General features: G+C 40.6%; 1 protein-coding gene across 1 annotated transcript; it reads right to left on the bottom strand.

Moving 5' to 3' along the window:
• Positions 1-13,814: 13,814 nt before the first annotated feature.
• LOC105180058 (uncharacterized) lies at positions 13,815-15,425 on the bottom strand. The gene is made up of 2 exons (XM_011103718.2): positions 14,909-15,425; positions 13,815-14,671 (listed from the first exon to the last, which is right to left on the bottom strand). Exons 1-2 carry the CDS (start codon positions 15,423-15,425, stop codon positions 13,815-13,817), a joined length of 1,374 nt encoding a protein of 457 aa, XP_011102020.2.
• Positions 15,426-16,442: the final 1,017 nt, after the last annotated feature.

The following is a 16,442-nucleotide window of genomic DNA, read 5'->3' on the forward strand; positions in this document are numbered from 1 at the left end:
CGTGTCTTTAGAGGGCTTCTACATTAAAGTCGCATATGAACCGACAAACGAAGGAGGTTCGAAGTAAATAAAGCAAAAGAGGCAATTCTTGATTTATGATTTTTGTACCTCTCGTTTTAATTTTACCATTAACCCCGTTTAGTTTTATTATTGTTAATATTAACTGCATCGAATGCCCAGGAACTCCAAGGGTACACACCTTGCAATCATGGTTTTATTATGATTCGGTTTTTTATTTATGAATTTTGATATTATCGCTTCCGCTTGCGCCTTCCCTAGCCGATCCACTCTCATCTTTTGTTGCTTTCAGTTTTTATGTATAGGAGTCTTACTTGTCAAGAGCCTTGCTATACTATGACTAGATCATATTTATAGCTCGAGAAACCCTCGTAGCCATGCCTAACAGTAGTTGTACACTAACGTAAGAATTTTCACTCTCTCCCCTCTCAAAAGCTCTCAAGATCTTAGAGATCGAAAGAGAATTCAAGAATCAAATGTTAATAAATAATATTTTAGTTCTTGATGTTTCTGTGGTGTTTTTGCTAGCACGAAATCACCACATCCTTCAGTGGTGGTGTGTTAGTCTTTAGAGGATCCTCGGATTGAGATCTTGGACCGAGAGGATCAACGGAATAAATTCTTGATGCCAAACGAGAAAACAACAATGGTAAATTCCTATTTAGAATTTGTGTCCCTCTTTTCCTATTTTCTCTTGATTCATGGCCCGTGTATGTTTTATTTTACACCGAACGTCCAGGAAAAGATCAAGGGTATACACCTTGATTGGGAATTTATTTGCTTTTTTGCTCGATCTTTTTGTTTTTCTTTTTTTCACTTTTCCCGTGCTTACTGGCCCGATCCATTTCCAACACTTCACTCTTCAAGAGTCATGTAAAAAGTAAGGGAGCTACTCTAAAGAGTTGTGCAAAAGGCACTAGTAACTTGCTATAGTCCAATTAAAGTTGAAAACACTTTTAAGATAATTATTATGTGTTTTGGATTATCCATCCAAAATGCATTGTTTGACTTACCTGCATTTATATTTCTTCTTTCATTTCGTACGTGATGGCATAAAAGGTTTTAAGAATACCATGTTAGCTAGAATAAACCATCTGGTTAACTCATTAAAGTTAACCTCCATGAGAAAGATTATGTTTGCTAGAGGAAGCCACTTGGTTCACTCACTAAAAAGTTATTCTCCCTTGAGAATGACCATGTTAGCTAGAGGAGGCTACTTTGTTCACTCGCTAAAAAGTTATTCTCCCTTGAGATTGAACAAGTTAGCTAGAGGAGGCCATTTGATTCATTTACTAAAGGTTACCATCACTGGAATTCATTCTAGCGAAAAGTGCTGCTGGAAAATAAAGAGGATATTCAAAATCTTTAAAGCTTGTCGACTAAATGCATGCAGACTAATAAGTATGAGGCATTGAATGATTCAATTTTATTGAGGCATTGAATGATTCGATTATATTTCTCACGCTGCTGGTCAGTGCAATCCCATGTCACCAGTTAAAAACGCTAACATTAGCGATTTTGAGAAAGGTACAGAATTAGAGGATGCAAACATTATGGTTCTATGTACTGACAGAAAGCAAAAGATAAATACTGAGAAATATAGAACTGCAAATTAATCATGATTCTAAACTTGTAGCAGCTATATGAGCTTATAAAAGGAGAAGAATCTAGCATTTCTAGAAATGTCTATAAATTATTTGGCGCAAGTTCACTTTCCATTTAACTTTGATAGATGCAATTTTTTAATGCAGTCAACAATACGAAAAAGTGCCTGTATGAAGTTCTCCAACTCTTGTTAATATGGTAACAAGCATATGACATGTATTTAATGAATTGATAAGATATGAATAACAGTTCATGGAGAAATTAGTTATACAAAATAAATTCCTTAAAAGGAATTTTTTAGATATGTGAGGTCAATGGGAATCTTAACTATGAGAGTGAAGATTCTTATAGGAGATGCTTATTTATGTGCAATGATGATATTTTATTCATCTTCAATTGAAAGAGATAATTGAAGCGACTCAAAAGTCAGTGGGAGCGTCTAACTAGAATAATGGTTCTCAAATTCCACAAATAAGAAGAGAATTAAAAATGTTCCCCATCTTCTCTGTAATACTAAATGGGTATCCTCCATAATTATGTGGATGTTGACGAGTCTAGTTTAAGAATTGACTTCACTTAACACTTCAAGTGGGCAATTGCTTAAAGGGAATTGATAACCATAATGACTAAGAACGAAACTAAGATTGTATGTTGATCTTCTATCTAATTGCAAGATCATTAGAACATGTGGTTTCTAGAGGATAAATGCAAAGTAGATAGTTTATAAAGGTCAACTGAGGGTGAACTATTTTTACGCCTATTTGATGGGTGTAACATTCTCCATGAGGTGAGAATTATTCGAATTCACCATAGCCACTAGCGCCACTTTCATCTAGTGGTGCCTAGATAATGATACTTCACATATCCAAAAGAGAAGTGGACATGAGGATCGATGTCGATGTTCTGGTTAATTCAAGCAGTGTGGCAAGCACAAGTTTGATGCTTTAAAATTCCATTTATAACTTGAATTATTGTCCAAGTAGTGATAACATCGATTGCTTTGAGCTATCATTTGATAGGCTTAACAATGAACGAGATGATCATAAAATATGTCGAGATAGTCAGAGAATTTAGCTCTCACTGCTATGTGGGCGGAAAAGATTGATACCTAGAAGTGATATGGAGATATCGCCAAATTGTCTTTCACATAGACATAGGAGAAAATATGATAGATACTTAGTGATTTAGATAATAAGATTGTATTTGTGTCATACTATCCTTATTGATACTCCATAACCAAAATTTTCTTAGTTAAATGAGATGCCTTGAAATCGAAAGAAGAAAAGAAATGCTAATGAGTACTAATTCAGTAAGTGTTATAGAATGTTTGATGCACAATATGTTTGCCCAACTAGTCATGTGCTCAACAATTAGAATAGTGAGTAAATATCAAGATGATCCTTAGTGCGCATTGTGTGATGCAACCAAGTGATCAATAGGATATCTATGGATGTAGTCTAAGATCAACTGAAGATTATTTGGTCATGATATATATTGCAATGCACATATGTGTGACTCTGTATCCTTTCGACGCCAAGTGATGTTGGAGGACCTAATATATAGATACCAGATATTATTGATGAGATGTGCGTATGACTAAGTTCTTCAATATGTTCTACGAGCGGTATGATCGTTTATTCCTTACACCTAGCCTTGGTATGTATGAAGGCATGTTAGTGATAAAGGATCATGAAGAACTTGATTCTTGAAGCTTGTGAGAACATGTGATTGGTACTGAATTGGAAATGTCACTAGGTCCTGATTGTTGGAATAGGTGACTAAAAGCCAATTAAATTGACGATTTTGATAATCATTCAAGCAACCTTTATTTAAGTAATATTGACCCGATGAATATGATAAGTATTCGTCTTTCACACACATATTTGTTGTGCTTACCAAATTACGTCAAGCACTACTTTGACGTCATAATAGAGCCCACAGACCACTTCATAACCCATGTAGTTAGGCTGCGCATTGGATGGCGGTTGTGAGACCAACTTTTGAGGGTTAGTCCTGAAATGTTCTAGGTCGAGAACCTCGAGATTGAGAATCGAGAGTCATACTGAGACTTGTATTGGGTTTTGCATTCATTGCGTTTCATCGACAATAGACGTTGGACGTCTATGCAAATTTAGTGGGTTAGTTGACAAGGTGGTCAACTAATTGAACTGACTCGCGGGGGTCGTCATATGGAAGTCGCACAGTCATTGGTCGAATAGGAAAAAATAGGTTCTTATGTTGGGAAATTTGGCGTAATGCGATCTCAAGTATTTAGTATAGGCGCTTAGTCGAAGATGGGAGTCGACACCTAATTCCATGCCCTAGACTAAGGCCAAACGGTAGATGAAAGGACCTTACTTATCTGGACACGAAAGCTTAAAAGTTCACATGGATATTCGCCTATTCTCTAGTGCCATGGACCTTTGCTAACCGCTATCCATGGTGACGAGTTTTTTTTTATCAAGGGTTGATCAAGAACTATTAATTAAATTAGATTTAATTAATAATAGTGTTTGACACTAGCCCAAGTCTAGCTGAAAATTGAACCTAAAGAGTCACACACAGATCACTGAGAAGGGACGAGGAATTAATTGAAAATTAATTTCATAAGTAATTATGTTACTTATAAATGAGAGGGATCCATTGGAGCTCAAGAATAAGTTAATAGGATTAATTTATATTGAGCTTGCCCTTATTATTTAATAAATTAGACTTATTAATTAATAAAAGGCTTATTGGACTCATATATTTAATTGAATTAAATATGATGGGCTTAATTAGGTGGATTTTAATTAAATTGGATTTAATTAAAATTATTTGGGCCTTGCATTTTATTTTTTTATATAAAATCGGCCAAAGCACCCCCTAATTAAGTTGTTGGAAAATTCTAGAAAAAAAAATTATTGACTACAATTTGACTTTTAAAAAGTGTCATGTTAGTCATCATTTATTTGGAATAAAGGGTTTATTACCAAATGTATTGTAGAATGAACCTAGACACATTCTAGTATATTCATTCTAGATATATATATATGTATATTAGTTATTTGGAATACCTAATGAAGACATAACACAAAAACACAAAATTCCTAACCTAGAACGTCCAATTCGGCCGCCCCTCTCACAAGCACACTTGACTCTCCCTAATTTTCTTCTAGCAAAGAGAATTGAGGGATCCCATATTCCAGTGAGCCGTGGACGTGCCTTTAGAGGGCTTCTAAGTTAAAGTCTCGCGTGAACGGATCAAATGAAGGAGGTTCGAAGTAAATCAAGCAAAGATGTAATTCTTGATTTACGATTTTTGTACCTCTCGTCTTAATTTTACCATAAGCCCCGTTTAGTTTTATTGTTGTTATTACGCTTCAGTTTTATTCACGTATTTTTCTTTTGCCGCTTCCACTTGCGCGTTCCCTAGCTGATCCTCTCGCATTTTTGTTGCTTTCACTAATTGGCCCTCCCACACAGGAAATCACCCTAGTGTTGTGATAGCGAGCGGGATGAGACTTGAATGATCATTTTGCACAAATCAGTCATGCAATTGATCACCTTCACAGTTGAGAAGTGGGGAAGGACAATATATAAGAACAGTCACTTTATCTAGAGGAGCTAAGATGAAATCATATATTTGACCGATTATGAAGTATGTCCGCACTTCATAAAAGGTCTAATTTTCAACTGAACGTGCAAACTACTAGAAGGCATTAAGAGAGTGACTGTCTGGAATTGTGCAAGCTACACGCTTAGATAGCGACTGGACTTAGGTACATATCATGTTAAGAGTGATGACATGCCCAATTTGAGTGGGAGCTCCATCATAACATGTATTCATACTACATGTGTTTTGAGACGACCTCTATGTGAGCGACTGAATAGGTTCCTACTTCTTCATTGTGTGAGCCATATTTTTTCTTATTCCCTGTAAGACTCTGGACCATGTCATGAGGTGTAAGCTTGATGATGCTACTTTATCATGATATCTAATGGCCATAAGTGATTTGGTCTGTTAGAGCATGTTTGGAAAACCTGTCAAGACCAGAAGATATGAACATAATGAATGAGCATAAGAAAGATGAGGTCAATAGTGAACACACTCATTTTATTCACTGAATAATATTACATTATACCGAGTGTTGTCAAAATATACTACATCTAGGCCAATCTAATTGGTTTCTTGGTCATCTATTCTAATACTAGAAATGCTTGATTAAGTGTGACAACTTAGTTTGGGGTACACAGCAAATTGTTGAGTTGTAAGGTTATGTTAGTTTGGTGGTGACTTAATATAACTCTCCTCATTGTTCCTTATTGCTTATTGCACGCCTATTCCTATATCAAGGGATGAGTGTGAGATTGAGAAATTAAGATCATGAGTATCATGGAGATTGAGTCAAATATTTATGAGTGGGAGATGTTGAATATTGGATCGGGTTTGTGGACCCGTGATATACATCCATATTTGAGATGGAGTTTGAGTCTCCCAAATATATGTTGGGATAATGACTCCTCTGAGATAGACCCTATTTGAAATAGAGTTGTACTCTTCCAAATATATGTTGGGATATGGACTCCTCTTAGGAATAGGGTTGAGTACACCTATAAAAATAGGGTACATGGTTGTGATCAAATTACGACACAGAAACACAAGTGTGGTATAAATGAATTGATCACAATACTCTCTCTATTTTTCTCTCTGCATTCTTCCTTGGAGCATCATTATGGATTCCTTAGATTTGAGGTGTGTAAATCAGTAAATTACTCTGGTAGTAATCAACCAAGGTGACCAAGGCATGATTGTGGTATCCACAATATTTAGAGCAACATCTAACATGGGGATATATTGAAAATGTTCTTAAGGTGATCCCAAATCAAAGAGAAAGATGATGTGTTTGTCATCCAACCAAAAATCATGGGCTTGTAGATGAACCAGATCCAGATACATGGCTTGGCATACTTTCGATGTAAAAGGTTAATTATATCCATAATTATGTGCCTATGTGATTTTATTTCTATGCGCACATAATCATTTATTATATGAGGGATCAATTTATGAGATAATTATATGATCCATTGTTATTTTTCAATAGTAGGGGTTCAAAACGCACATATATTTATGTATTCCTTCAGTCGTTCCCTCACTCAATGTCGTGAAATTCAACATGAATGGACTTGAGAAGTATATTCTCAAATTGATCAATATGTTAGTCCAATTTGAGGCGACAATCAAGATATAGGAGCCTGCGATCATATTGGGGGAGGTTTCGACTTTCAAGAAGGGCAAAAAGGCTCGACTTTGGAAGAAGAAAAAGAGCAAGGACAAATGCCCAACCACTACGAGAAAACCAGTTGTCAAGGCCCCGACCGTTGTCAAGAGGAAGGAAGAGGAGGTTCCTAAAGCTAGCAAGACACAAGATGCCTAACACTACTGCTATGAGAAGGGGCACCGGAAGAGGAACTGTCCTAAATTCCTTGCCTCTATCCAAGGTGTGTATGTTGTTAGAATTAGTATGGTCGCTAATTATGCTTCTTGGGTATTAAATACTAGATGTGGTGCTCATGTCTATAATGAGTTGCAGGTGATGGCAAGAAATAAAAGACTAAGTTAGGGGAAGGTAGACCTGCAGCTTGGAAATGCAAAAAGAGTTGTTGCTGAAGCTGTGGGAATAGTCCACTTAGTAGGTAGTGATCATGTTAGGATTAATTTGAAAAAATGTTATTATGTACCTAGCATGATTAAAAGCATCATTTATATTCTTGTTTTGGACAAAGAAGGTTATGAGTTTTCAATAAGTCAAAACGATTTTTATTTGTTAAAGAATGATTCTTTGTACTTGCTAGATAAACTAATAAATGACCTTTATATTATCCCACAACATAATGCACGTATGATTATTCAAAAAATCGCAGGTTAGATAATCAAGAAAACTCACAAATTTGACATGCAAGCTGGGTCGCACATCTTAAGATAGGATAAGAAAGTTGATGGACTCAAAGAGTCTGGAAATAGACAATTTCGACAACCTGTTAGCTTGCGAATCTTATCAGAAAGAAAAAATGACCATGAAGCCTTTTGTAGGACAAAGCAGACTTGCTAGTGATTTGTTGAATTTGATTCATGTACACACACTTTTGTAAATTAAAGGATATGCAATAGATTATACTTTTGGTATATAAAAGCAACAAATATTTTCAATGTTCTAATATTTTAAAGCATGGACACATGCACATAAAGAGAACAAGTGAAGCAACAAGTCATGGAGCATACTCTTACCAGTCAAACTCATGGTACTGTGAAACTAGAGGACATACGATGAGGTCTATAAATTATTACGAGAAACTTCATGTAGAAAATTTTCTTATTGCTAACACTTAACCAACAAACCTCACATTCTTCTCGTTCTTGTTCCTTGGAAGTATGGAAAATCGATGACCATTGATAAAGATTACCTTCGCTTTTCCAAAGTCATTGACTTGTTGATAAAAACCTAGAGTTCAAAGAGAAAACATACATATTACATCAGAATGATACTATTATTTGTTGCACTGTAATTAGTATATTCCACGGCCAAGTTTATACACTTGAGCCGCACAAAATAAAATTACATGCTACATATATGGGCTCTAGCACTTGATCTATTTGGAGAGATAGCATAAATGCATAAAGACAACACGTAGAGCTAGAAGTCATGGAGCATACTTTCTAATTAAGCTTTCCAAGTCAAATTAAGCTTATGTTGGCCTCTAGAATGGCCCAAATCTAATTTCTAATATTTCTTACATCTAATCAGACAAATTAATCTCTATCATTTCTCATAGTTTTTAAATATCATGTACAACACACTTTTTATAAATTAAAGTATATGATATTGACTATGCTTTTAGTGTATATAAGAGCAACAAATATTTTAAAAATTCTAATGTTTTAAAGCGTTAAAATATGCATAAAAAGAGAACAAGTGAAGCAACAAGTCATGGAGTATACTTTTATCATGGTAAGATGAAACTAGAGAACATACCATGAGTTCTTTGAATCATTAAGAGAAACTTCATGAAGAAATTTTTCTCATCGCACAACACTTAACCTATAAACCTCACATACTTCTTATTCTTGTTCCTTAGAAGTGTTATCTATGTAGACTTTAACAACCTGCAACAGATGCAAAAGAAATTGACATGTAGGGTTAAAACAATACCAAGGAAATCGATGATCATTGAAAAAGATTACCTTAGCTTATCCAAAGTCATTGACCTATTGACAACAACGTACAGTTCAAAGAGCAAACATACATATTACACCAGAATGATCCTATTATTTGTTGCACTATAATTAGTATATTCCACTGCCAAGTTTATACACTTGAGTCACACAAAATAAAATTTACATGTGACATATATGGGCTCTGGCACTTTATCTATTCAAAGAGATAGCATAAATGGATAAAGAGAACACATAAAGCTAGAAGTCATGGAACATACTTTTATAATTCAAATTCGTAGGAAGATGAAAACAAGAGAACATACCATGAGGGCCTTTGAATCATTAGCAGTATACAGAAAATTATTGTATTGCACAAGAGTCACCTTATAAACCTCACATTCTTCTTGTTCCTTAGAAACGTCCTCTAAAAAGGCTTGTTACCGAAATGATCTAAAAATCTAGGGTGCCTCGTGCGGCTTTTAAGATATTTGGCTAGTAGCTGGTGCTTTTTTATCCATGATTTACTATATGATGTGGTTGAGGATTTTTGTTAAAGGATGAAATTGGGATTTTACCACGACGGAAGTGCTCACCAGGTGAAATACAATTTTCGCAAAATGTCTAATTTTCAGGAAAAAAAAGGATCTTGTCAATGAACAGTAACTTGAATTAAAAAATTAGTATTTTGGTATTTATAGTGGTATGGGAGATTGTATGGTGTGATGGGTTCTATTTGCTTATGGTGTGTCTCCACTCATCCAATTACTCTTTTGCCGTTATAATTTATACATGTTTTTTACTAATGTATATCATACAACCCCCCACTCTCGGACGGAATATGCACTTGCTGGTAGAATATTTTGTGCGAGAGTAAACGTCAAAGAGGACTAACTACAAATAATAAATGGGAGTGGGTGGGTGGTTGGGGGCTATTAATTGCACCCCCTCCACCTACTTACACATATATTTTTCTTTCTTACATTTGGCTTCATTCTATTTGCACTTCCATTTCCAAACTTCTCTCCACCATGGCTAGTAAAGGTAATTTCCTTAGTTAAATTTTGCTTCTCTTTTCATTTGGTGCATTTGCTTTGCATTTTACTTTGTGAAAAATGTGGGGTGGAGAGGGTGATTGTGAGATTGACCGACGGACCAAATTTCCTACGGAGGGGAGAGCGCGACGAAGGTGGGGGGAGGCGTGAGGTGGAACTTCGAGCCGGGGAGGGGACGCCCCGCCGCCGGCTTGAGGCGGGGCCTCGAGGTGGTGGCAGGGGGCGCCTCCCCCTTCCCGGTCTGAGGCCGCGCCTCGAGTTGGGGGGGGCGCGGTTCCCCCTCCAGCTCGCGGCCGTGCCTCGGGCTAGGGGCCCTGGGCGGAGGACCCTGCCTTTGGTGTTTTGGCGTCGGGTTTTTGTGGAGGGAAAAGTTTGGACTTTATTCCGCCTGCTGAAAAAGTATGGGATGATCTTCCTCCGTATTTAGAAGGCTACTCCCCTTACCCTATTGTCGCGATTATGAGTTTGCCTAAGTGTCCTTCTTTTGACTCAGGTGAGAATTTAGAGGATTTGTCCGATTTTGAGTTGAATTTGACGGATTTTAGGCGTAGCGACCAATGTGATGACACAGCCTCAGATGGTGCGCCTGGCTCCGAGCGATGTGAGATTGACGAAGAGGTTGTCAGTGAGGATGAGGAGACTGAAAGTGAAGGGGGGGAAGTTGAAAGCGATAGTGAGGCGGAGATCACTCAGGTATCCGCCCGGCCGAGCGTAGTTGTGGCATTGGGAGTTGACGGGAGGCGTTCGGGCGCTCCTGGTCACCGCATTCCTCGATGTCGCACGGTGGATATTGGTACTTGCGACAACGTTTTGACTAGAGAACAGCTAGCTGGCCTTCGCATGACCTATAGGGTACCCTCTGCGCATAAGTTTATTCTTCCCTCCTGGGGTTGAAGGATCAGGGATCCTCCTGCTGGGTGTTTCACTGTTTACACTGCCTATTTTAATAACGGATTTTTCATTCCTCCTCATCCCTTACTTGTCAAGGTGATTCGGAGCTACGGTATTTGTGTTAGCCAACTTACGCCGAATTCGTTTATGTGTTTCGAGGGTTGGCGACGTCGTCTATTAGAGTTGGGGCTTCCGATAACACTAGAAAGTTTTCACGCTTTATGGATTGTTCGCCGCGTGGCGGAAGTGTCTGACTCTTCTGACGATGGGCGGTACTTTTATTTCACTCGCAAGAAAGCTTGTAGGTTTTTGGCCGGGTTTGTTTCTTCTAAGGGTCCTTGGAAGGAAAAATTTTTCTACGTTAGAGATGATGGTTGGGGCTTGGCCTCGGAGTGGAGTAGCTTGCCTAAGCTTACTCACCGTAAGGAGTTCGGAAAATTGCGTCAGGGGTGTATGGCGGCGGGGTTGTTTAGCCGCTTGGTGGACATCGCCCACTATTCTCCTTCCGATATTTTCTAGTAATTGTCGGTATTTAAGTTGGTCCGCAACATTTCGTTATGCATTTTTGTCTTTTTATGAACTTGGTTCGGGTTTTCTTATGCTAAATTTATTTTGTTTCAGGTAAGAAGCTTGAGATTGACGCCGTGCGTGCCTGAAAGGCGGCGGTTAGGGAGCAGAAGAGACGTGACCAAGAATCGGCACCACCACAGGTGGGGAGCTCCGTGTCCACTGCACCTCATGGGGCCTCAACTGGCAGTGGCCATTTTGGTTCACTCCCCACTCCCATGGTTGGTCCTTCCCCACCTCAAAAGAGGCAGAGAGGTGCCATTTTAGCGGCAGAAAGCGATGCTCGTGACGCGGGGGTGAGCCAAGCGGGAGGCTCTTCATCATACTAGAGCCGCACCCGAGGCGTCGTGCGTGAAGAAGACTTAAGTCAGCTGGCGGATCTCTCGGAGGAGCAGATGGATGAATTGCTAGCTGAGAATATGGCTCGGGTTTGTGTTGTGTTTTTTATCCAACTACTTTGTGTGACATTGTTGGTTTTGACTGTTTTACTTTATTTTTGTAGGCTTTGGTTGTGTCAACGGCCGCTGCACATCGACGACCTACCCGAATGGCGGAGATGCGACGTTTGGAGACTATTTTGGGGCAGCGGGAGGGCGATTTTTCCCGACTTAAGGAGGAGAGGGATGAGGCTTTGGGGCATGTGGCCTCTTGGGAGCGTCGATTCGAGCGAGAAGCCTCCAGTGGGAAGAAATTTTTGGCCTCAGCCTCCGATGTTGCTTTTATTTCTAAGACTCAAGAGGAGGCGGTCGCAAAGTTTCAGGAATCGGAGGAGTTCGAGACGATCCTAATTGACAGGGCCGCTCCGATTTATGATGATGCAATTCGGAGGTGCCGTCGGGTCCTTCGTCGGACCCTTCACGAGAAGAGCCGAATTGTCAAGGACGACATTAGACTTCTTGATCCTGACGTGTCTGAGGGTGAAGAGGAGGTGGTAGAAGTTGCTGATGGTTGAGCCCCCCAAGTTCAAAAGCTTCGTAGTTTCGTAGTTTTCCTAGTGGCATGTAATCGGATTGTTCTATTTAGTATGACTTTGATTTCTAACATGTAATCGACGTATAATATTCGATTTGGCCGCTTCACCTCGTATTAGGCATTTTCGTACGTAGGCGGTTCTAATCCACGGTTATAGTATTATATGCAATCGTCTTTCATGCTATTCGTGTTGTACACTTCCTGGTTGTGTTTTGTCTTCTTTTTCGCAAAGTTTTTTGCTTAGGTGTCGCCTCAAGGGATGGTTTTGCTCGAGTCCCTGAGTTGGATTTTCGCCAACTTCATTTAGGGAGGGCAAAACTTTCCGGGGACAACATCGTTGGGGGGGGGGGGTCTCCGATGGACTTTCATTTAGGGGGTGCCTGGGGCAAGTGATGCTTCAAGGGGGCCTCACGAAATCCATAGTCCCCTTGTTGAAAAGATTAACTACAGCAGGAAAATTAATTTCATTACTCGAGTACGAATTACAAGGGATTTTGCAAGGGGTCACCGGGGGGGATAAAAACATCGCGCTTCTACTTCGCCCTCTAATACAAAATGTTCAAAAGGTAAACTCTATCTACTGAGAGAACTTAGCAATAATACTTTTTCAGATTTTTCACATTCCACGTGCGAGGGATGTTCTTCCCATCGAGCTGTTGCAACTTGTACGCCCCCGCACTTACCACCTCCACCACTTTGTAGGGGCCTTCCCATTTGGGATCCAGCTTTCCAATGGGACCCGAGGCCTCGGCTTTCCGCCTCACTAGATCTCCTACTTGAAAGTTTCTTGGCTTGACCCTCGCATTGTATGCTTTTGCCATTCTAGTTTTGTACATAGTAGCTCGGATGGCGGCTTTCTCCCTGGCTTCTTCGACGAAGTCTAAGTTCATTCTCAATCCTTGCTCGTTGCAATCTGGGTTGTAGTATTTCACTCGCCAACTAAGTTCTCCTATTTCAGCGGGCACTACGGCGTTTGTTCCGTAAGTTAGGTTGAAAGGGGATTCTCTTGTTGGGGTCCTCGACGTCGTCCGATAAGCCCATAAGACACTGGGAAGCTCGTCCACCCATGCCCTCTTTGCGTTGCCTAGACGCGTCTTCAAATGTTGAAGTATCATCCGATTGGTGACTTCCGTCTGTCCATTCGCTTGGGGATTGTTAACTGACGTGAAGAATTGTTTAATCCCCAATCCCTTGCACCAGTCCTTAAGTTTGTTTTCAGAAAACTGAGTCCCATTGTCGGAAATTATGGCGCGGGGGATGCCAAAGCGGCATATGATGTTCTTCCATAGAAACTTAATCACTTCCTTCTCTGATATTTTGGCTAACAGCTCGGCCTCAACCCACTTAGTAAAGTAGTCCACTGCAACGATTAGGAACTTCCTTTGTCCCGCGGCTTGCGGAAATGGTCCGACTAGGTCCATGCCCCATTAGTCGAAAGGGCAAGGGCTTTGTAGGGGATGCATCAGCGCTGCCGGCTGGTGTTTAATGTTTGCATGTTCTTGGCACGCCCGGCATCATCTAACCAATCCATGTGCATCAGAGAGCATTGTTGGCCAAAAGAAACCTTGCCTGAGGGCTTTTCCTGCTAGGGCCTTTCCTCCGAGGTGGTTTCCGCAAATTCCATCGTGTATCTCTCGTAGGACATAATTTCCCTCTTCAGAAGTTAGGCATTTTAAGAGGGGCAGTGAGAAACCACGTTTGTACAAGTCTCCGTCCATCATGACGAAGCGGGATGCTTTTCCTCGCAAGGCCTTCGCCTCCTTTTGGTTCTCTGGCACGGCTCCCTTAGTTAAGAAATTGACGATATCTTCCTTCCAGCTCAGAGGTGTTGGGTCAGCGCACATGATCTCCTCTTTCTCCTCTATCACGGCTCGTTCTAAAGAGAGAAAGGTGATTTTTCTGCTTCGGATGGCTGCCATCGAACTTGCTAGTTTAGCTAGTTGGTCAGCTACGATGTTTTCCGTCCTCGACACCTGAATAACAGAGGCTTCTTCAAACTTTTCAAGTAGAGTTTTTGCTTTCAATGAATACTTAGCCATTTTTTCATCTCGGGTCTCGAACGAGCCTTGGATTTGGTTGACCAACAACTGTGAGTCGCTATAAATGACAATCTTCCTTGCCCCTACGGCTAAGGCTAACTCACCTCCTGCTAAGATTGCCTCGTATTCCGCTTCATTGTTGGACGAGGGGTATTCTAGTTTTATCGCATACTCGAACTTATCACCTTCAGGGCTCTCCAACACTATTCCAGCCTTGCTTCCCGTCGATGTTGATGATCCATCGACATGTAGACTCCAGGAAGGCGTAGAGATACCTGCTTCATCATATGCCAACTCTACAATGAAGTCAGCTAGCGCCTGTGCCTTAATGCCTGGTCTTGGTTGAAATTCGACACCAAATCACTCAACTCCACAGCCCACTTGACCATTCTTCTGGAGACCTCTGGACTTGAAAGCACTTGCTTTAGGGGGTGATTCGTCAATACCACTACTTGGTGCGACTGAAAATACGACCTCAATTTTCTGGCTGCGGTGATTAAAGAGAGGGCTAGTTTTCCGATTTGGGAGTACCTGGATTCAACCCCTTGCAACACCTACTGACATAGTACACGGGGTGGTGCTCTCTGTTTTCCCGTCGTACCAAAATCGAGCTAACCTCTTCTCCAGAAATTGCCAAGTAAAGGTAGAGGGTCCAGTTCTTGGTTTTGTCAATAGAGGCGGCGAAGATAAATGCCTCTTCAGTGCATCAAATGCTTCTTGGCTAGATTTGTCCCACTTAAATTTTGCCGCACCGCGAAGTATTCTGAAGAAATGTAGGCCCTTATCCACAGACTGCGAAATGAACCTATTCAGGGAAGCCAGTTTTCCAGCAATCTTTTGCACCTCTTTGATTGACTTGGGAGGGCGCATGTTCATGATAACGCTGATCTTTTCGGGGTTCGCCTCTATACCTCTTTCGGAGATCATGTAACCGAGGAATTTTCCCCCTCGCACCCCAAAGGTACACTTGGCAGGATTCAACTTCATGCCAAAAGCTTTTAGGATTTGGAAACACTCTTCCAGATCCTTGACGTGATCTTGTTCTTTGACACTCTTAACCAGCATGTCGTCTATGTATACTTCCATGTTCCGACCTATCTGATTTTTGAACATGTCGTTGATGAGCCGTTGATATGTTGCTCCGGCATTCTTCAGGCCGAACAACATGACATTGTAACAGAAGATCCCTTGGTCTGTGACAAAACTCGTTTTCTCTTGATCTTCAGGTGCCAACGAAATTTGGTTGTATCCTTGATACGCGTCAAAAAAACTTAATATTTCACATCCGGAGGTCGAGTCAACCAGCAAGTCAATTCGCGGGATGGGGAAGGGATCCTTTGGACATGCCTTATTCAGATTTGTGAAGTCGAGGCTTCGGGACCAGGACGACGTTAGCTAACCACTCCGGATATTGCACTGGGCGTATGTGCTTCGCTCCCAACAGTTTATCCACCTCTGTTTGTATTGCTTGACTTCTCTCCAGTCCGAATATCCTTTTCTTTTGCTTCACGGGTTTTGCTTCGGGATTTACATTGAGCTGGTGACTGATGACGCCGGGTGGGATTTCATAGAAATCTGTCATGCTCCATGCAAATACTTCCTCATTTTCAACCAAAAATCGTGTTAAACTCTCTTCAGTAGACTGACGCATCTCCGTGCTTATCTTCACAGTCTTCTCGCCATCTACAGAGAGATGGATTGCCTTCAGTTCTTCCATAGCTTCTACTTTCTTTTCCTCACAAGGTACTCCCACGTACTCTTCCGGGGACTCTGTTGTCTCTCGCCTCCCGTCAGTTATTTTCCTCTTCATTTTTCCATTGGTCGCCTCATCCATCCTCTCGCGAGATCTTTTAAGTGTATTCATATAGCACTCTCTCGCCGTTCTCTCTTCTCCTATCGCTTCCCCCACATCGTTAGGAGTGGGGAATTTTAGTTTCAAGTGGAAAGTAGATGCTATCGCTCGGAAGAGGTTCAGGCTCGGTCTCCCCAAGATGACGTTGTAAGCGGATGGGGCTTTCACCACGAGGAACTTCACTAATTTCGTGAATCTTTTTGGATGAGAACCGAGGGATGATGGCAGCGTCACCTCCCCCATTGGTTGGA

Source organism: Sesamum indicum, linkage group LG6 (genome assembly GCF_026168435.1).
Source record: "Sesamum indicum cultivar Baizhima isolate 11 linkage group LG6, ASM2616843v1, whole genome shotgun sequence".
Classification (NCBI taxonomy): Eukaryota; Viridiplantae; Streptophyta; class Magnoliopsida; order Lamiales; family Pedaliaceae; genus Sesamum; species Sesamum indicum.

What these genes read in the sequence shown, in the direction of transcription:
- LOC105180058 (XM_011103718.2), bottom strand. Translation starts at nt 15,425, where the DNA reads ATGGAAGTATACATAGACGACATGCTGGTTAAGAGTGTCAAAGAACAA. An exon ending in AACAGAGAGCACCACCCCGT is followed by an intron (nt 14,672 to 14,908) that starts GTACTATGTCAG and finishes AACCAAGACCAG; the next exon opens with GCATTAAGGCACAGGCGCTA.